Source organism: Chelonoidis abingdonii, chromosome 11 (assembly GCF_003597395.2).
Source record: "Chelonoidis abingdonii isolate Lonesome George chromosome 11, CheloAbing_2.0, whole genome shotgun sequence".
Taxonomy (NCBI): Eukaryota; Metazoa; Chordata; order Testudines; family Testudinidae; genus Chelonoidis; species Chelonoidis abingdonii.
The window spans coordinates 25,656,088-25,677,147 of record NC_133779.1 but is presented as its reverse complement, the minus strand read 5'-3'; the positions used below and the strand labels follow the sequence as shown (position 1 = coordinate 25,677,147).

At 49.5% G+C, this 21,060-nt stretch overlaps 3 protein-coding genes across 3 annotated transcripts in view; 1 reads left to right on the top strand and 2 right to left on the bottom strand.

Moving 5' to 3' along the window:
- The window catches only part of LOC116824745 (uncharacterized), an 864,335-nt gene that overhangs the window by 182,620 nt on the left and 660,655 nt on the right, over positions 1-21,060 (bottom strand). The gene's annotated exons all lie outside the window — the stretch shown is intronic.
- LOC116829256 (uncharacterized) overlaps positions 1-21,060 on the top strand; it is a 385,131-nt gene that overhangs the window by 3,690 nt on the left and 360,381 nt on the right. Inside the window, exons 5-8 of the mRNA XM_075070439.1 lie at positions 684-799; positions 1,093-1,125; positions 5,363-5,451; positions 6,069-6,195. Coding sequence (XP_074926540.1) covers positions 684-799; positions 1,093-1,125; positions 5,363-5,451; positions 6,069-6,195 — 365 coding nt within the window. The remainder of the gene's footprint in view (positions 1-683; positions 800-1,092; positions 1,126-5,362; positions 5,452-6,068; positions 6,196-21,060) is intronic.
- The window catches only part of LOC116824014 (uncharacterized), a 585,485-nt gene that overhangs the window by 295,011 nt on the left and 269,414 nt on the right, over positions 1-21,060 (bottom strand).

Genomic DNA, 21,060 nt, shown 5'->3' with positions numbered 1-21,060 from the left:
CCTCCCAAATGCAGAGGGGGACACTGCTGTCTTTCTAAAAAGAACGAGGCGTCCTTGTGGCACCTTAGAGACTAACAAATTTATTTGGGCCTAAGTTTTCATGGGCTAAAACCCACTTCATCAGATGCACGCGGTGGAAGCCCACGAAAGCTTATGCTCCAATAAATTTGTTAGACTCTAAGGTGCCACAAGGACGCCTTGTTCTTTCTGCTGATACAGACTAACACGGCTGCCACCCTGAAACCTGTCGTCTCTCTGTGTCTGCCAGCGGCCGGGAGCCGTGGTTCAGATGGGCGTGAACTCCCTTGTCCTCCGTTCATCTCATTGGAGGGACTGCTGAAATAACGACACCTTAATGTCAATGTTCACTATTCCTTGGCTGGTCACTGGGGAATGGGACGGGGGTGGGAGTGGGGCCCCGGCGGGAGGAGTGGGAAAAGGGAGTTCCCGTCGAGAGGGAAGAACAGAGGAGAGACACACAGACAGCGAGAAATGCAGAAAGGAGGGTGGGAAAGTGAAGGGAATGAAAGGTAGAAATAGCAGGCGCCCTGGCAGGTACAGGAGGGGGCTATTTTCCCACACTGAGTGCTACTGATCGTGACAATCAAGGACTTAATAAATAACAGTAGCTAATTGCTGGTGTGGGGATCAGGCCCATCTGTCTCCCCTCCTCCTTTCCCCAGCAGGGAGGACGGGGCGTTTCAGAGGCCGAAGCTGGGGTTTGCGGAGCTGGAGAGGAGACTCAGCGATTTCTCCCTGCAAAGCACCCGCCTGCAGCAGGTGCTGCTGGGATTCAAAGGTGAATGGGAGTCTGGGGGTGTCTCCTCTGGGTACAGCGACCCAGGCCCTGGGGAGGAGTTGGGGGCTCGAGTGATGTCACTGACCCCGGCTCCATCTCACAGCCCAGCTCAGCCAGTCACCCTTCCCCATAGAGCAGCCCTGTGGGGCTGGCTCTGTCTGCAGCGGCTGCGGTATCGGCCTCTGATCCGTCACCATCTCGTCGTTAACAGCAGTGACATTTATAACTGAGGGGAACCTCCCCTGCACGCGAGGGCCTGAATCCTCACCTCTCCCCTCCTCTTCTTTCCCTAGAGACGCTGCGACGGGAGCTGGGGAACGACACAGGTACGTGTTTGTCTCTGACGGGCCGTGGGGAGATTTCAGCCCCATCCCCATGTTAGCGACAGGGGAGCGCTGCCTCCGGCCCTGGTGTGCAGCTGGAAGTGGTGGAACGATGTCAAGCCGGGTGCGCCCTGTGGCTGATTCGCTCCGGCTGGGATGTCAGACGGGGATTCAGAGCGAATCCAGACCTCAGGGGGGTGTTTCCAGTAGGGGCAGCAAGGAACAACCATCTGAAAGGTATGAGAGAGGGTGGGTGAGACAAGGATGACCCGTGCTCGGCAGCTATTAATGGGTGACTGAAGATGGCCACTGGAGGGTGGGGGGCAGCGAAGTCTTAGGTGGAGCCCAGCTGTATCCTGCATAGACTGACCTTGAATGAGAAATGGGGCTGCGACCGTGGGTACAGACGGGCTACGAATGGGAAGTGAGCACTGTGCTGTATGTGGTCTAATTGGGAGTGAGAAGGGAGCTGCTCTAGTGTATGTCTGGGTTTCTCACACTTTTCCCCACGGTGCTCTGTTGTATTGATTTTTCAACGCTTAAAGGGTTAAGTGTGTTGATAAACTTTTGTACTATTTAATATTAAAACAAAGAACGTCTTTCTTTCTTTCTTTCTTTCACAGAGGCTTTGATTTTAGTTTTCTTTTGGTAAACCCTTAAAAAGCATTTATTTTAGCTGAAAGTGTCACGATTGAGCGTGAGTTAATATTTTCACTTGCCACGCAGTTTAGTGCACTGTTTGTTTGGCAAGTGGGTTAGTTTTATTGTTGTTTAGACAATTCGGTTTATTTGCATGTGTGGTTTTTTTCTATTTGTTAAATAAATGGTTCATTTATTTTATTTTTGAACAAATTGAGTTAGTTTAAAGTGTCGGCTTTGTTTTCTTTTAGCGTTTTAGAATTTATTGGTATGCCAGGTATGGAGATAAAACAGGCAGCTACTCCTCACATAGTCTGAATTTGAACCTAATACGAAAGTTGAAACATTAGTTTTTATAGCGAATTTTAAGGCTAACAATACAGCAACCATTTCAGGACGGTGGCTGGTGAAAGAATTTAGTTTAATTTTAGAGATTTGATATTTGCACCAGAATGTTGGCTCCTGTTGGAAGGAAGGAATAGCGATTTATATACGCAAAGACAAAATTGACACAAACATTAACTGTATAAGATGGTTATTGCAACTTTTGTGGACAAATAATGATGACATTTTCATTAATTATTGTCTTAAGATTCAGAGCGGTAGCCGTGTTAGTCTGGATCTGTAAAAGCAGCATGAAAGCTCATGCTCCAAAACGTCTGTTAGTCTATAAGGTGCCACAGGATTCTCTGCTGCTTTTACTTGTCTTGACATCGATGTAGTCGGGTTAATTTTTTTGCTTTTAAGAACTGTTTATTTTTAAGACTATTTTTTATTTTATTGCTGGAATTTAGGAGGTTAGTTTGGCATTTGACAATTTACTTTTTTTTATTTGTTTAGATTTTTGGTTTAGATTAGAGGTTTTGATTTTTTTTTAGTTTTGTTTCGATTTTGAAAGAATGGTGGTTGACTTGAATAGTGACATTTTCATTAGTGATGTAATTGAAATGTCGTAGACTTTCAATTGTTACTGGGACTTGTATAGTTTGAGGGGTGTTTTAACAGTACTTACTTGTGTGTTTACATAAGCAGCAGCTTGGGGGGGTGAGTTTATTTTTTGATGCAACTCAGCACTTACCCAAAGTTCTATCCATGCCGTTTTGAAGTTTTATTTTTTTTTTCCACCTTTTTGAGGGTAAATTAAGCAAAGGGTTTGATTTAATCTTGTTTTTAATTTTTGTATGGCCTGATTTTTGTGCAGGTCACCAGTCCCAATCCTGATGTACTTGTAGGAATTTATGGAGAGGTCTGGTAATTTTTTGCATACGCTGGGATGAATTGCCCACAGTAACTGTAGATTCCCAGAAAACTACAGATTTCTCACACACTGGGGGGGGGGTTAAATTAATTAGAGTTTGCACTTTATGTACTTTAAAGCCAGAATAGCTTCCTCTTTTTTTGGATCATTGACTCCCCCCCCACACACACACACCCCGGCATTTTTACGTGTTTTAGCAGATATTTGTTGGATTTCACATGCTTTTTTAAGGTTGAACTAAACATTAGAACAGAATTTACATAAGTAGTTATGCCTTTTTCTCGCTCTCTTTTTCACACACACAATTCAGGCTCGTTTTGGATATTACTTTTGAATATTTTTTTAATTCTTTTTGTAGGATTGAACTATTAGCAATTTTGTTAATTTCTCACAAGTCAAAAAATTATGGGCCGCCTTTGGGGGAGGATTTTTTTGATTGTTGAACTGGTATTGTAGGAAAATTAAACAGGATTTCATTTTTTTTTAATGTAACATTAATTTTTGCTGTTTAATTAGCAAGGCTTGGGGAGATTTTTTGAAAAAGTCAAACTGAAAGTAAGGTTCAGGATAACACAGCCTCTCTAATAACATTTTCAGGGTTTAGTTTTGGGATTATACCAGTTGTGGTGACTGATGGGAGAAAGTTTTCTCATTTTCATGTGGAAGAAAACAGTGTGTCAATTAAATTGTGCAGGACGTTTACAATGGATTACGCCCTACAACCAAAGCATTGCCCTCCTTAGAAGTTAAGAGATGAACATTTTAAACTAATATTAAGCTAATTTCCTGGAAATTTTAAGTGTTCCACAAATACTTCCTAGAGCAGTGGTTCCCAAACTTCAACAACCTGCGAACCCCTTTCACTAAAACGTCAAGTCTCACAAACCCCCTCCTAAAAATGAATATTTCCCGGGATTTTCTCCTTTACCTGAGTATAGCTTATAAAAGCAGTGATCTTGGAAATATAGAATGTGTTTTTATGACATGCTTATTACACACTCTTTATTATTGTGATACAGCATGGCCAGAGGGCAGCATAAGAGTGTTAGCAGGGGGCCTTATTCCCTGCCAAGGGAGGAAGCTTTGCTTTAGATTAACTAGAACAGCTGTGGCCAATTAGAGCACCTGACTCCAGTTAGAGCACCTGACTCCAGTCATGGGATATAAACCCCTGCTTCAGTCAGACAGGGTGTGGTAGTTGAAGGAGAAAGGTTGGATTGGAGCAGAGTGCAGATTGCAGAAGAGAAGAGTTTGTCCAGAGAGAAATAGAAGGTTTGGAGGAGTGCTGCGGTGGATTGGGAAGCCCAACAGAAACCCTAGGTAAGGGGCACCAGGCTTGTATAGAAGAGAGGCGAGAAGCCCTTCACAAGCTGACGGGTATGAGAGGGAAGTAACCCAGGGGAAGAAACCGCTAGTCAAGTGGTTCACCACAACCCCAGGGCCCCTGGGTTGGGACCTGGAGTAGAGGGCGGGCCCAGGTCCCTCCCTCTCCACTCCCCTCCTCCAAGGACACTAGGGGAGTGATTAAGAACCGGTTCAGAGGCAAGCAATAGCGCCCTGAACCTACCCCAGAGAAGAGAAAGCGTGAGACCCCGAGAACAGTACCGGCAATTTGCCACATTATTAATTACGATTTATCATGGCAGTATTGTTATTTCATTATGAAAAGGGCCAACACTCTTTCAAGATCTCACTTCTGTAGCTTGTATCACTTTGAAGAAGCCTGTTATAAGACAAGGCTCCCAGGTTTCATCAAGGAGTATCAGATGGGAAACAGCTTGAAGGGATTTCAGAAGCCAACTCACAGAATTATAGAATTCTTCCGCTCTACTCCGCGCTGATGAGGCCTCGACTGGAGCAGTGTGTCCAGTTCTGGGCACCACATTTCAGGAAAGATGTGGACAAATTGGAGAAAGTCCGGAGAAGAGCAACAAAGATGATGAAAGGTCTAGAAAACAAGACCTATGAGGGAAGATTGAAAAAATTGTGTTTGTTTGGTCTGTAGAAGAGAAGCATGAGAGGGAACATAGAATCATAGAATATCAGAGTTGGAAGGGATCTCAGAAGATCATCTAGTCCAACCCCCTGCTCAAAGCAGGACCAATCCCCAGATTTTTACCCCAGTTCCCCAAATGGCCCCCTCAGGGATTGAACTCACAACCCTGGGTTTAGCAGGCCAATGCTCAAACCACTGAGTTATCCCAAATACATAAAAAGTTGTTCCTAGGAGGAGAGGGGAAAATTGTTCTCCCTAACCTCTGCAGACAGGCCAAGAAGCAATGGGCTTAAATTGCAGCAAGGTCCCTTCTGAACTCTCCCCTGTTCTCCCTCTCACCCCGACAGGCTGTAGAATAACACCCACGTTCGGGGCCAGATCGCCTCATCCTCCCAGGAGGAAGGGAGGGGAAATGGCTGCAGAAGTGGTGGCTCAGGTAGGGACCACAAGGGAGTTTGTTGGTGTTTTCCTGCTGGAGAGAGAAGGGCAGCAAGCACAGAGGCGTTTGGAGCTTCTGCGAGGTTCAGTCTGGAGGCGGGGCAGGAAGTCCACAGGCTGGAGAAAGGGAGGGGGCCAGGGGGTGACAAACCTGCTGGGACTTGATTATAGGAACAGACCCCCGGGGGTTATGGTGGAGATTCCTTAATTGTGGAACAGAAAACAACCCCCTGAAAAACTCTCAGATTCTCAGTGCTGGAGCACGAATCTAGTAGGCGGAGATAAGGAGGCACCAATGAGAAACCCCATCCCCTCCCATCCAGCTGCAGGCCATGGGGAGGGTGTTCTGATTCCCACCAGGAAGTTGTCCCATCCCCTGTATCAGCATCTGGCTAGTAGGTGAGTGATGAGTATGAGGACCCCTGTCCCCTCTCTCTGGTGGGAGGGGTGAAGGGCTCTTGCTTTCTCCCCTCACCCCAATGCCTCCTGGCTGCTCCGAAGAGGGTGGGACTCTGGGCCTCCCAGAGCTTCTAATTAATTGGCCTTGCTGCACCACAAAGAGTGGGGTTGTGAGTGGGGCAGCAGGTCCTTAGTGGGGGGCTCTTGCTCTTTCAGAGGCCGGTGACCTTTGAGGAGGTGGCTGTGTATTTCACCAGGGAAGAGTGGGCTCTGCTGGACCCCGCTCAGAGAGCCCTCTGCAGAGCCGTCATGCAGGAGAACTACGAGAATGTGACCTCGCTGGGTAAGGATTCCTGTCCCCTCGGTTCTGAGAAGGGGAAATGTAGAGTTAAAGTTTACGTCACCCCACAATGTAACCTTAACTCTGCCCTGTTTCAGCAACACCCCAACATGCCAGTGACACACACACCAGCCCTCTGCCCTCCCCTGCTACACAACACTGCGGGAACAGAGCCCAGGAGCAGCACAGCGCAGAGTCTGACATCTTCTCTTCGCTAAGACAAAATGTGGGTTTAGTTCCATTGTCGCACACAGAAGCTGCTTACGCTCAAACACGGAGCCTGCTTGGTGCGAACCATCTCAGACCTGTAAACTGTTACCCTGTCTTTACCGTCACCCTGAGGATGAGTCATCGCCTTCATTTACCCCTCACTGAGCCCTGGAGACCAGTACCATGAATGCCACCAAATTACTGACAAACCCGTGGAAAGAACTCCCCCTTCCGCACCTTTAGCGACACAGCCCCCAACCCGCAGCTCGGAGATGGGGCACCTGATCACTCTAGGTTCATGTCACAGTCCCAGCTCTGCCAAGCTGCTCCAACTAATCCCTCCACCATCCGGTTACAGCTACAGCTGACCCAGTGCACACAGCTGGGGGGCATGTGGATAAACACTGGGATTCCCGTCTTTGGAACACAGCACAAAGAATGACATGTTCCCTTAGGCCTTCCTCAGATTGATTATAAATTCATAGGTTTTATGGCAAGAAGGGATTATAAATTCCTCTAGTCTGACCTCAGGTGTAAGAAGCCAAAGAATCTCATCCAGTTACTGTGGGATTGAGCTGGGTGGTCATCTTTTCCCCCACAAGAGTCATTTTAAAGACGATGGGGGTCCGTAGTTTTCCATGCCCACCAGGATGGGACAAGAAGTAGTTGGCATGATCTGCAGCAAGGGGCATTTAGGCTCGATACTAGGGAAAGTTTTCCAGCTATAAAGATAAATTAATATTGGAACAGGCACCAGCAGGAGTTGTAGAATTCCTGTCATTGGAGGTTTTTAAAAACAAGTTAGACAAACTCCTGTGAGGGATGGGCTAGGTGTATTTTATCTTGTCTGAGACTGGGGGTGGAGCGGATTAGATGCCACCCTGAGGTCTTTTCTAGCTGTACACTTCCATACTTTTCATGATTCATTATCCTAGCCCTATGGGCATTTCTGTAGGGTTAGGGTTTTTTTTAATGAAAAATACACCTGACTAAATTTCCCCTCTCACTTTCCGTTGTTGCCCAGTGGATGTGAAGGAGTGAATTCCTCTTCTGGGACAGGGAATGTAATGGCCGTTGGCGTAATGTAGGCCTGTCTGGGTTGGCATGAAGACACTGTTAAGAACTGTCCACATATGGATGGAGCCCCCTGTAGAAACACTGGGAAACTCCGTGACTGGCCAGTAACTTGTAATGAGTGAGAGCCACCATGGGAACACACAAGGATTGCTACATGGGACAAAGGGAGTAGGCTATGAAGAGACGGGAGAGGGCAGACAGACTGAGACGGGGAGACAGAGATGAAATTGAGCAGCTTTGGAAAACCTGAGTAGATGAGTCCGACCACGTGAACTTGGCGTTAAGTTTTGCTTTACCAGATTGATGGACGGCTGTTTAAATCTTGTGCCTTGCCAACGTCGGCTTGTCTTGCAGTGGTGCAAATACCGACCGATTGCATCACGCCTCAATAGCGAGTGTCTCTATAGGCGCCAAGTCTGTGGGTGCTCCGCCCCCACCAGCAGCCAAGCTCTCCCCTCCTTGCCTCCTTCTCCCCCCCGGGTGCACCACGTCCCCGCTTCCCCCGCTCCCTCCCAGCGCTTCCTCACCACCACCTAACAGCTGTTTGGCGGTGCTTAGGACTTTCCAGGAGTGGGGATGTGCTCAAGGGAGGAGGCGGGGAAGAGGCGGGGTGGGGTGGGGACTTTGGGGAAAGGGTGCAATGGGGACGGGATGAGGGTAGGGCCAGGGGCACCAGGGAGTCAAGCACCCACCAGGAAGAGGGGAAGTCAGAGCCTATGAACATCTCTCCTGGGAGCCTGAACTCGTTTGGAGTCACTGAAAAACCACAGTGAGAAAAGGGGTGTTGCTGCTGGAAGACCCAGTCTCAGAGAAGTGAAACGGTGGGGCTCGCCCTCGGGGAAAAGCTAAGCCTAGTATGTAGCCGGGGTCGGTCCAGACTCCCATTGATGCGCTAAAACCGTCTGCGCAGTTATTGCGGATTGGCTTGTAGCGTGGGTTCTCAAACTGAGGGGGTGGCTGGGCTTGAGATGCTGGGCTCCAGGCTGAGCTGCAAAGTCGAAGGAATGTCTCCACCGCCATTTTTAATACACTAGTGCGAGACCCGCTTACACAGGTCTGTAGACCCAGACTCGAAGGCATCTCACTCCCTGATGCCGTTGTATCCCAAAGAGGGCAGTCCCAAGAAGGAGACCGGATTAAAGGCTGGGTCATTGAACACCTTGTAAATCCAGGACGCTGCCCTGTCTTTGAATCCCTCCACTGGCTCCCCCATCTCTACTGCGTCTAACATCACCTGCCTCTTTCCACTTTCATGGTCTGACCCTCCCCTTATATATTATCTCATACATGGCAATGGCTCAGATGCTGAGACCACTGCCAATCAGGGCGTTTCACAGAATCAGAATCATAGAATATCAGGGTTGGAAGGGACCTCAGGGGTATCTAGTCCACCCCCCTGCTCAGAGTGGGGCCAATCCCCAACTAAATCATCCCAGCCAGGGCTTTGTCAAGCCTGACCTTAAAAACCTCCAAGGAAGGAGATTCCACCACCTCCCCAGGGAACCCATTCCAGTGCTTCACCACCCTCCTAGTGAAATAGTGTTCCCTAATATCCAACCTAGACCTCCCCCACTGCAATTTGAGACTATTATTCCTTGTTCTGTCGTCTGTTACCACTGAGAACAGTCCAGATCCATCCTCTTTGGGACCCCCCTTCAGGTAGTTGAAAGCTGCTATCAAATCTCCCCTCACTCTTCTGCAGACTAAACAATCCCAGTTCCCTCAGCCTCTTCTCATAAGTCATGTGCTCCAGCCCCCTAATCATTTTTGTTGCCCTCCACTGGACTCTTTCCAATCCTTTCTTCTAGTGTGGGGCCAAAAACTGGACACAGTACTCCAGATGAGGGCTCACCAATGTCGAGTAGAGGGGAGGATGATCACATCCTCAGTCTGCTGGCAATGCCCTTACTTATGACGGATCCCAAATAATGCGTTGGTCTTCTCTTGCAACAAGGCACACTGCTGATTCATATTCCAGCTTCTCGTCCACTGTAACCCCTAGGTCCTTCTCTGCAGAACTGCTGCCTAGCACTCGGTCCCCCAGCCTGTAGCAAGTGCATGGGATTTCTTCCGTCCTAAGTGCAGGATTCTGCACTTGTCCTTGTTGCAACCTCATCAGGTTTTCTTTTGGCCCTAATCCCTAATTTTGTCTAGGGTCCCTCTGTATCCTATCCTACCCTCCAGCATATCTACACTCCTCCCAGTATAGTTGTCATCTGCCAGACTTGCTTGAGGGTGCAAATCTCACGCCATCCTCCAGATAATTAAGGAAGATATTGAACAAAATTTGGCCCAGGGACTGACCTTGGGGCACTTCGCTTGAAAACCGGCTGCCAACTAGACATGGAGCTGTGATCACTACCGTTGAGCCGACGATATTAGCCATCTTTCTATCCACTTATAGTCATTCATCCAGCCTACTTCTTTATACTTGTCAGCAAGAATACTGTGGGATTGTATTCAAAGCTTTGCTAAAGTCAAGGATTAACACATCACTGCTTTCCCATTCAGCCACAGATCCCAGTTATCTCATCATAGAGGCAATTAGGTTAGTCCAGCCATGATTGCCCTTGGGTGATCCATGCTGACGTTTCTTGATTAACTTTCTCTCCTCTAACTTGCTTCAGAATTGATTTCTTGAGACCCGCTCCATTGATTTTTTCTAGGGATCTGAGTGAGGCTGACTGGCCTGTAGTTCCCCAGCTCCTCCTCCTTCCCTTTTTTATCTTGTGTTTCTCCATCTGTCTGAATCCATACGTCTCTTGTCTGATTCGTAGACAATCGGCCGGCCTTGGGGGCAGGACTCTCTCTTTGTTCTGTTGTCTGCAGATTCCCACCACCTTGGGTCCTGGCCCTGGCGAGGGTTTGCTAGCACGACAATAATCCTAATAATAAATTAAATTATAGAAAATAATAATAAGCGGATGGCACCAGCAGTTGGAAAAGTGAGGATGTGGAGAGAGGGAAAGAGGGAACCCTTAGAACACGGGCTAGAAGGGACCACAAAGGGTATCTGGTCTACCCCTCTTAATCCCCCCCCCCTCCAAGATGCAGGATTTGTGGTGTCTAAACCACCCCAGACACACAACTCTCCGGTCTCCAGGGAACACTTGGTCCAGTGGGAAGGTGTGGTGGAAAGTGTTTGGGGGAGCAGGAATGTGGGGGAATAGGAGGGAAGGCGAGAAGACAAGAAGTGGGTGCTGGAGTCCCGGGAGGTGGGGAGAGCTGAGAGCAGTGGGTGGGAGGGAAGTGGGTGGCATAGCGAGTGAGAGGATTAGCTGTGTCCCTTTCCTGGTCTCTCTAAGTGCCCTGCCTCGGGCCTTTCCCTCTCCTGTAGTGGAAGACGGCAGTTCTGCTCCTAATCCCCTGTATTTCAGCCATGCTTAACCAGCACCTTGGGCAGTCTGGTGTCAGTGGTGCCCAGAGACAGCCCAGCCTTCTGCAAACCAAAGTGGTGTTTATTTTGCAGTAGGAAAACAGGAAAGCAGAAAAAAGGATTTTGACATAATATGCCTCTCTTACCTAAATGCCCAGCATCCCGTTGGTCAGGTAGGCAGGTCTATCTTCTTCAGACACCCCTGTAGCTTCCATGTGTTTCTGTTTCTTTCTCCCAAACAACCATCTGAACAGGCAGGCTCCTTTTGAGAGAGAATCCCTTTTTCTACTGCTCCAGACCTTTCGATCTCCTAGGTCCAAGGGCTTTGGGGTCTAACCCAGGTCTGTAAACTGGCTTGACCCAGGAGGTAGAGAAGTTCAAAGCTAATCATTTGGACCTTGACTCTTAACAACACGGAAGTGTTTACCAAGGGTCATTCTCCTTCCCTTCCTATACATTTTCCTTACCGCCTTTTAAACGAAAACAAAGAATTCGTATGGCAAATATCCTCGTAACCAGGTCAACATCAATCATTAGGGCCCTGCCAAACTCGATCTGTTTTGGTCCGTTTAACGGTCGTAGGATTTTAAACGTCTTCTGTTCCGTAGATTCAGACATTTAAATCTGGAATTTCACGATGGTTAATCATGGGTGTCCCAATCGCAAACGGGGCCCTGGGTGAATTGCATGGCTATTGTCAGGGGGTGGCATGGTATTGCCACTCTCATTTCTGTGCTGCTGCTGGCGCTGGCACTGCCTTCAGAGCTGGGTTCCCAGCAGCAGCCGAGTTTTCTGCAGCTGGGGAAGGTTCCCAGAGGCGGGTCTGACCCAGCCCAGGGAGTGGTCCATGCAGGGGAAGAAGTCTCATCCCACCCCAGCCCAGCTGGGAGTAGCAGTTTGAGCCCGGCGCATGGCAGGAGCCCCCAGGTGGGGCACCCACAGCCCTGCCACTCCCCAGCTTTGAGCCCAGTGCTTGGGGGGGGGGAGGTGTTAAAGAGGTCTTGGGCTGGCTGTTTCTGTGTATGTGTTTGGGGGGAGATGATCATAGTGGTCCCCCTGTCACTGCAATGCCCATCTGTAAGGCTGGCCCAGCCTCCCAAAATAGTGACGACCTTACCTCATGCTTTCTGGTCAGGACCCCTCCCCCAAAGCCCAGTAGCTGTTTCTTTTGTCATCTTCGGTGAGAGATACCTTCTGGGGTTTGCCCCTCATTGTCACCCTTTGAAAATGCATCTTCCTGGAAATGACCCCAAGACAAAACGCTTTCTAGGTGAGGTCTAGGAGACATGGAGTCTGGTAGGGGGGAGGTTTGCTACGTTGTTTGCTAAGATGCAGATCTGTTTGTTCTTACCCCGCTCGAGAGCTGCTGGCTCATCAGGTTTGATGACATCTGGCCTGGCATTCATTTGTCTTGGAGAAACATGTTTCCCTTCTCCACAGACTTGTCTGGGAAACACACTTCAGTTCATAACTTTACATATAATGTTGTAACATACATTTTACCATGATATTACTGACCTGCAAGTTACTAGTTTTCAATTTATACCTTACAAGGCATATTGTGTGCAAAGATTATTACAGTAACGTGCAGGGTATGAACACAGGGGTGCATTCTGTCACCGTTGGTAATGCAGCTTCTGGGGACTCAGGAGGTCTTGATTTCCCTCCCCATCTATACCAGCTGCAAGCTTTCTTCACGGCAAGGTCTTTGGGATCTTTGCGTCAGTCCCTCCTGGGGTCACGTGGCCCAATTCCTATCCTTCATATTCTCTTTTTCCAGAGGAATTGGAGTCTGTTGCTCCTGAATGATAGCATCTGATTCCCCAGCCTTCTCCACACCATGGGGCATTTTCATCCTCCCTCCCATTACACCAGAGTTGCAATAGTCCCTAATTCCTCAGAACGTGCTTTCCTTACGTCTAGCACTGCTAAGATACTGAGCTCAGGGACATCCTCCCTCCTTTCTATTCCTCCAGTGAACTCCACCATCCCATAGTTACTGTTCCCAGCTTCCCTGTGACTCACTCATTGTCTCTGGGCCTCGCTTTGTCGGTAAGAAGCAGTTCCAGGTGGTTTCCCACTGGCTGCAAACTTCGCTTTCTAGGACGTGGCGTTACCTTCTCTGTGTTTGGGGACCATTTGATGATGATTGTCTGGCTGTGTGTGTCCGCAGCAGAAATGGAGATCATTAAATCCCTCATTAAGCAGAGTGTCCTACATATTTGAGCCCCTGGGAGGTGGCCCCAGCATATTACTGCTTTAAAATGGTCTGGAGTTAAAAGAATAGAACGTTTTATTGTGACTCCCCCAATCTCACTTGTTTTCTTTTCTCTAATTAGGGTTTCCAGTTCCCAAATCTGATGTGATCTCCCAGGAGGATCGAGAGGTAAAGCCAAGGGTCCCAGATGTCCAGGGCTCAGCGGAAAGAGAGATTTGGAGGGATGCCCACACAGGTGAGGAATCATGAAACCTGGGAGCACCTCAAGAAAACAGCTGGGATTCCCTGCAAGGCCCTTGTGAGCTCTCTGAGTTCTGGACTGCTCCAAGCAGCTGTCATAGCCTCATGGCAGATATCGCTCATGGCTTCCTACCCATCCTGTCTTGACCTCCCCTCCCATGGGCTGTAGAAGTAGATTTTATGCCCCTCTTTTTTCCTGTGTGGGAAAGCGTTCGTTGGGATTCGGATCCTGGTTTTTTTCTGTCTGACTAGCACTTATTTTGGTTTGCCCTTGCCTTGTCCATCCCCATTTCTGAAGTTTCTCTCTCTTTCTCAGCAGGTGATGGGATGGTGAGTGAGAACAAGGAGGAGAATCCTCAGCAGGAAGATGCTGAGCAGGTGGGACCATACGTGGGGTTATCACACAGCTCGAAAGGGGATATGTCCAGGAGTCATGAGCAGGGAACAGCCTGTGAGATTCAGCACAGTCCAGAGAGAGAGCAGGGAAACCAGCCAGGGGAGAACATGAGTATATCCATTAATTACTGGGAAACTCCCAAGGACCAGAAGGAAACCACAGCCCAGAAGAGAAACCCGACAGGAGAGAGAACCAACATGTGCATGGAGTCTGGGAAATGTTTCAGCAGTCACCCACACCTTAGAGAACACCAGAGAATCCACACAGCGGAGCGACCCTATGAGTGCGGGAAAACCTGCCCTCTGAGCTCACGGCTCATTACGCATCAGAGGCTCCACACAGGAGAGAGACTGTCTGAATGTTCTGAGTGCGGGAAAACCTTCACTCGGAGTTCGTCCCTCATTGCACATCAGAGGATCCACACGGGAGAGAGACCCTATGAATGCGAGTGCGGGAAAAACTTCAGTAGCCGCTCAGGCCTTTTTGACCATAAGAGAAGCCACAGCGGGGAGAGACCCTATGAATGCTGGGAGTGCGGGAAAACCTTCACCCGGCGCTCACATCTGATTACACATCAACGAATCCACACCGGAGAGCGCCCCTATGAATGCCGCGAGTGCGGGAAAACTTTCTCTCAGCTGTCAGTCCTAATTAGACACAAGAGAACCCACACAGGAGAGCGCCCCTATGAATGCTGCGAGTGCGGGAAAAGCTTCACTCAGAGCTCATCCCTTATCACGCATCAGAGAATCCATACGGGGGAGAGACCCTACGAATGCCGTGAGTGCGGGAAAAGCTTTGCTCGAATCGCCGCTCTTGTTACGCATCAAAGCTCGCACGCGGGAGAGCGCCCCCTTATAAGTGCGGGAAACGCTTCACTCAGAGCTCAATGCTCATTAGACATGAGAGGGTCCACACAGGAGAGAGACTCTGTGAGTGCGGAAACACCTTCACTTGGCGTATTGCACATCAGAGAATCCATGCAGGTGAGTGCCCCTATCAATGCTGCTAGTGCAGGGGAAGCGTCTCTCAGCGCTCAGCCCTTCCTGCACGTCGCAGGATCCACACAGGCGAGAGACCCCAGAGATGCTTCTTGGGAGAAAAGCTTCTGTCAGCGCTCAGCTCTTATTTATCCCCCGAGAATGCCCCAGGGAGATCGACGTTACAAAAATCTTGTTGAGAGCCAACAAAACATTGGTTTTCTTTAATACTTTTGCTGATTCCCACATCGGGGCCTGTCAGGCTGTTTGAAGCTTTTGCCTCACCATGGTCTCTCAAATCTACCGCTGGCTTTTAAAGCTCGCCGTTCTTTGGTGTGAGTCCTCTTGCTCTGTCAATTCCTTTGTGTTATGAGTCTTGTGTCCCGCAGCCCCAGGTTGGGGCATTAAGGCTGACAGCAGTGAACTCCGCTGCCATAAAATCTGCCCGGTATTGCCATGTAAAAACACAACTATTGCTTCAGTAAAAACATAGTCGGTGTGCAATGGCTGCAATTATCTAGCACACTTCCTCATGGCCTGACCTAACCTCGATCAGTTCTCCTCATCTAAACAATCCCGGAGCATCACGTTTGTACTAAAACAACAAGGAGTCCGGTGGCACCTTAAAGACTAACAGATTTATTTGGGCATAAGCTTTCGTGGGTTAAAACCCCCCACTTCTTCAGATGCATCTGGCTGCAGGGTGCTTTGGGAAGGGTTTGCAGTGTCTCATGGACACTGTTCCTCTCACTGCAAGGCAATTGTTACAGTCACTTAATTCCCTCTTTGTGGACAGACTGTCTCATTCCCAGTTGTTCTCACGCTGCCTTGGGTTGTGCTGAATGCGGGGAGGGGGTGTGCTGCTTCTCTTCTTTAAAATATATTTAAATATAACAGAGACCAGGAGAGGAAAGAACGTGTTGTTTCGGCCTCTGTGACACAAGAAAGAGAGGTGCTGAGACCGCCTTCCCGGACACCCCAGAAGTGTTTTCTTCTGAGCCATGGTGAGTTTTTCACATTCTACCCTGCCACCTCCTGAAGTGTCACGTGATGCAGCGTTCTCCGCTCTCTGTCCTTGGCAACTGCCCTTTGCTTCTAAATTTGGGCTCGTCTACATTTAAAACACTGATGCAACTCCTCGGTGAAGACGCAGCCTGCACCAATGGGGGGGCTTCTCCCCTCGGCCTATACCTCCCTTAGGTATGTCTACACTGGCAGGTTTCTGAGCCACGAGTTACACCACTTTTATTAAAATGCTGGAATTAAACCGCTGTTGCATGTCCACACTGGAACGCAGCTACATTGGAAGCTCTTGCAATGGCAAAGATCGCGGTGCACTGTGGTCGCTATCCTACTGTGCAACAGGCCGCAGGGTGCTTTGGGAAGGGTTTGCAGTGCCTCGTGGGGCAGGCACAGCGTCACATAAGGCAGGTGTCCCAATCTCATTGTTCCACGGGCACCCTATACAAAGTTTAGTTAGAAAGTGTGCACTGAAGCAGTCCAAGGTGCTTTTCTTTGGGCAAGGATCTGGCACCTGAAGTGCTCAGCAACTGGACAGAAGGAGGGGCCCTGGAAGGCTGGCTGTGGATTCCTCAAAAACATTTCAAATATAAATGTTTTGACTGCTCTAACAGCTACTGCTACAGCACATATATGTGTGTGCTTCAAACCAAATAAAGGCAGTTTTAAATAAAAGCGCTTCTGCTTGTGCCAATCATTTTATCAAATGGAGGAGCTGCATCCCTGTTGATTTATTTCTGACATCACCTGAAGAAAACCCATTAAGTTGCCATTGCTTTGGGTTCTGAAAAACCCGGGTAACAGATTTGGCAAACCAGTTGCCAGGAGTGGTGGAGAGGAGGGGACAATTGGTACAAACGGTTTGTTTGTTTGCTGTGCTAGAAGGGAGGATGCGGGGCAAGGTTGCAACCTGTAAATTCCCCATTTTAGAGTCCACATTTCAATGCAGGGATACATTCCATTACTGGGAGTCAGGGCCCAGGTCTGGTAGCACGGTTGAGTAAGAAATTATGTCAGGAGGAAAGGGAACATCTGGAAAGAAAGAACAGCTGGAAATGATTTTGGGAAACAGCTTGACGGATTTTGTACAGGAAGCTTTACCGGCCCTAAGACATTCCTGCAACGCTGTAAGCAGATGGTAGTTGTCACAAATATAGGGGGAAAGGTAGCAGTGTTTATGTATGCAGCAGCATAAAATCCAGCCTTGGCAGCTGCACTGAATCGCTTTACCTGTATGGGGTTAAGCAGTTCTTATAACCTAGCTGACACCTGACCAGAAGGACCAAAGAGGAAAGAAGATACTTTCAAATCTGGGAGGATTTCTTGTTTTGTTTCCTCTCCGGATGGAGGGAGAAGCCAAACAGGTACAATATCTCTTGAAAATATACCTGGAATAATCCATCTAAAACCACAGAAATTGTAAATAGGGCAAAGAAATGCGTCAGGTTATCTTTTGTTTTGGCTTGTGAGTTTTCCTGTGCTACAGAGGTAGTTTTATTCCTGTTTTTTGTAACTGTGAAGCTGAGCCCAGCAGGGAATCCTCTGTGTTTTACATCTTTTTAGTACCCTGTAAAATTACCTTCCATCCTGATTTTGCAGGTGTGATTATTTTATTTTTTTCTTTCTAAATAAAGTTCTTTTAAGAACCTGGTTGATTTCAGTGTCCTGAAGATGAACAGTCTGGTCTGGGCTCACACTGCTGAGGCGATTGGTTGGTATATTATTCTCAAGCCTCCCCAGGAAAGAGGGTGAAGGGCCTTGGAGAGATATTTTGGGGGATAGGGATTCCAAGTGACCCTTCCCTGAATTTTTGTGTATATCACTTGGTGGTGGCAGCAGTACCATCCAAGGACAAGGAAAGGAATTTGTGCCTTGGGGAAGTATTAACCTAAGCTGGTGGATTGTAAAGTCAGGGGGGCTTTCATGTGGGTCCCCCACATCTGTACCCTGAGTTCAGAGTGGGAAGTGGAACCCTAAATTAAAAGATCAGATCAAGGCAAGAATAAAAAACCTAAATAAAATGAAAAGGATAAAATAAAATAACCCCCCCCAATCTACCCTAAAGACAGCGCAGATCATGACAATGCAGAAACAAGTGTGTAACAGTGAGTGAGAAAGTAATCGGTTGGAACAGGAAGTATCTGTGTTGAAACAGAGGACTCTTGAGAGCAAAACAGCTAATCGGGCCTTACTGAAGGATTCCTAGGGAAGACCACGGGAAATGTAAATGACACAATGGTGCTTTCAAAGCCACGTTGAGAGATCAGAAGGGAACAGTGGCAGTGATTAGAGAAAGTCATAAACTGGGAAGGGCCAGGGGGATGCATCAGAAGAGGATCCCGATGTGTATCTGTATTATAATTATGAAAGGAATTATCCCTCTGAGCTTCCTTTTATCATAGGCCCTTCCGGGCAGTCTCTGTACGGTCCCTTGCTTGGAACACTGGAGGAGCTGCAGAAACCCCCATCCACAGCCCCCATAATAAACACCAGGGTGAGGAAGATTGGTCCCCGAAGAGGCAATCAAGGAGGGGAAGAACGTGCAGCGGTCAGACTCTTTGCCCCAGATTAGGACAGCAGGGAAATTGGCTTAGGTTTCCGTCCCTTCTGCTGCTTCTTTCTCCACATCCCCATCCTCTCTTCCCCTCTCTGTTCATTCCCGCTGGGGCACCCGGCACTGGCCACTGGCGGTAGACAGGATCCTGGGCTAGATGGACCTTTGGCCTGACCCAGGATGGCCGTTCTTATGTTCTCCTTCAGCTGCTTCTTTCTCCACATTCCCCTAACTTCCCCCACCCCCTTCACTTCTTTTTTCTTTTGTGTGTTTTTTTCTTTTATCAGTTAAAGGTTAATGCCGGAGCAGAAAGTATTTCCGCTGTCCTTAAAGATATGGCTGCCAAGTGATAGGAATGTTAACTCTGCTACTGATCCTAATGACTGGCGGGAAAAGAGTTTAAAAAAAATTGTCAATTAAAAAAAAATGGGCTCAAAAATTGCTGTTTCTTTTTATGGCCATAAAGGGATTTGTGGCTCCTTGTGAAGCAATAACTCTCCCAGGTACAAGCCTAAAGGAAGGCAAGGGCAAAGGGGGACAGGGACAGAAGGGAGGCAGGCGCAAGGGATCCGTGGCAAGTGGAAATTTGGAAATGGCTCCTAAAGTACAAGCCACAGGTACCCAAAGGGAAGATCCCAAGTGCACCTCCGAACTCCTGTCCTTGGGGAGGCCGGGCACCCCTAACTCCCCCAGAGTGGCACATTTGGATGCAGATAGGTGGGGGAAGGTTTGTGGTTTATGTAGAGTTTGAAGGCGAGGCATTCGGACTGAATGGTTAAATACAGGTGCCACTTAATCCTTAATGAGCACTCAAAAGAAAAGCCTGTTTAAATCTCCGGCTGGAGTTGAGCCCTCACCAGGATTTAATGAGGCAAAGTGCCTTGTGTCCTTTGGCAGATGGATTCTGTATTGGGTGGGGCGAAGGAAAATAAGGGGCAATTTGGCTTAATGGATTTTGGAGAAGAGATCCCAGGAGCTGGTGTCTTGAGAGAATTAAGAGTGTTGGTTGATTTTGCTAGCAGGGTCCAATGGAAAACAGCTCCTGGGAAGCCGGGAAGATATCAGCAAAGCCTTTAAGGCATCTGAAGAGTGGATCTGGCCCCCACAAGTTCTAGCCATTGCAGAAAAATACCAGGAACTATGGGGCAAAAACAGAATCGAAGGTGGGAAAACGACTGCAAAAGTCCTAGTTACAGGTTCGGATTTGCCTTCCCGACAGCAGTGTAGGCATCCAAAGGCGGCAGAAGCCAGCCTGGAAAAACCCGCACGCCACAGCCAACTGGCATTTAAGCCACGGGGTTTTATTTAACAGCCAAGCCCCAATAACGCTGCCCTCTGGCCATCCTCAAAAGTGACAGCAGGACCCAGAGACCAAACTCCACCACCTTAATTAGGTGGCCGCACGGATGGCCCTGTTAGTGGCTAAGTATTGGGCGGTGACGACCTCCCTCATGGGAGGAGCCCAGTGGTTTTCACAGGTTTAGAGCTGGTCGATGTTTAGTCTTACAGGTCTCTCGCAACTTACGTGCATTTAACAGGCGTGATTTCAAATATGCGCGTATGGCCGGAGTGGGGGGCATGGCGTCAAGATTTAAAGGCCCTGGGGCACCAGCTGTGGCTGGAAGTCACAGGGCCTCTAAATCGTCCAGGGGGCTCCCAGCTGCAGAGGTGGCTGGGAGCCCCCGGGGCGAATTAAAGGGCCCAAGGCTGCAGCCGCCGTGGCACTCTGGGCCCTTTAAATGCCAGGCCCAGCCCGGCCGCCAAAGCTGCGGGCGGCATTGAAAGGGCTCAGAGCTCCCCACCACGGCAGGAACACTGAGCGCTTTAAACCCTGCCGGCAGCTCTGGCGGGGCGAGCGGGGGGCATTTCAAGGGCAGCGAGGATATGCAGTGTTTGCTTTACGTGCCAGCCGTGGACCTGCCCCCCCGGCTGAGCTGGGACGGGCCTGTAGTTATTATTTTCAGCAGCGACCCCCTGACAGCTCGTAGCCTTACGATAGCTGGCAACCATTCAAAGAAATTAAATATCTCAGGGACACAGCAGCCTGCGCTTTTAGACTGTCTTCAGGCAGTTAGGAAGCCGGTTTTTGCTGAGCAGATTGCAGCGGTGCAGGGTTTGCTAAGCACCACTCGAATGCTGCTGACACGAGTGGTTTGTTGTGCCACGTCTCCTGCAGAATAAAGCCTTTTCCTTACCCCGGCTGGCTGCCCTTCGCGGGGGCCCTGTGCGTGGGGCCGGCGTCGCCCGCTCTCCCAAGCACCCACGCGTGTCTGGCAGGCTCGGGGGGGCGGGAGCAGGGGGTGTCATTCGGCACGTGGGTAACATCCTGCTCTGCACTCAGACCTGGGGGGGGCGGCGGGGGGCCCCGAACACGTGTCACCAAAGGGGTCTGGAGACGGTCACGTGATCCACCTGGAGGCGAAGGACGGGCCCCGCGGGAGGGGGAGGGGCAAGTCCCGCGTGGGGCGGCGACACGCGTGGGGCGGACACGCGCCAGCCCGCGGGGCGGAGCCGAGCGAGAAATGGACCCCCCCCCCGCATGTCACAGCCACAGGAAACCCCCCGGGCCCTGCACACCGCCCTCCCCCATGTCACAGGCCACAGACCCCCCCCCGGGCCCTGGCACACCGCCCCTCCCCGCCATTCACAGCCACAGGAACCCCCCCCCCCGCGTGGGCCGCTGCACACCGCCGCCGTCCCCCCATTCACAGCCACAGACCCCCCCCCGGCCGTGCACACGCCCTCGCCCCATGTCAACGCCACAGGAAGACCCCCCCCCCGCCGGGCCCGGTGCAC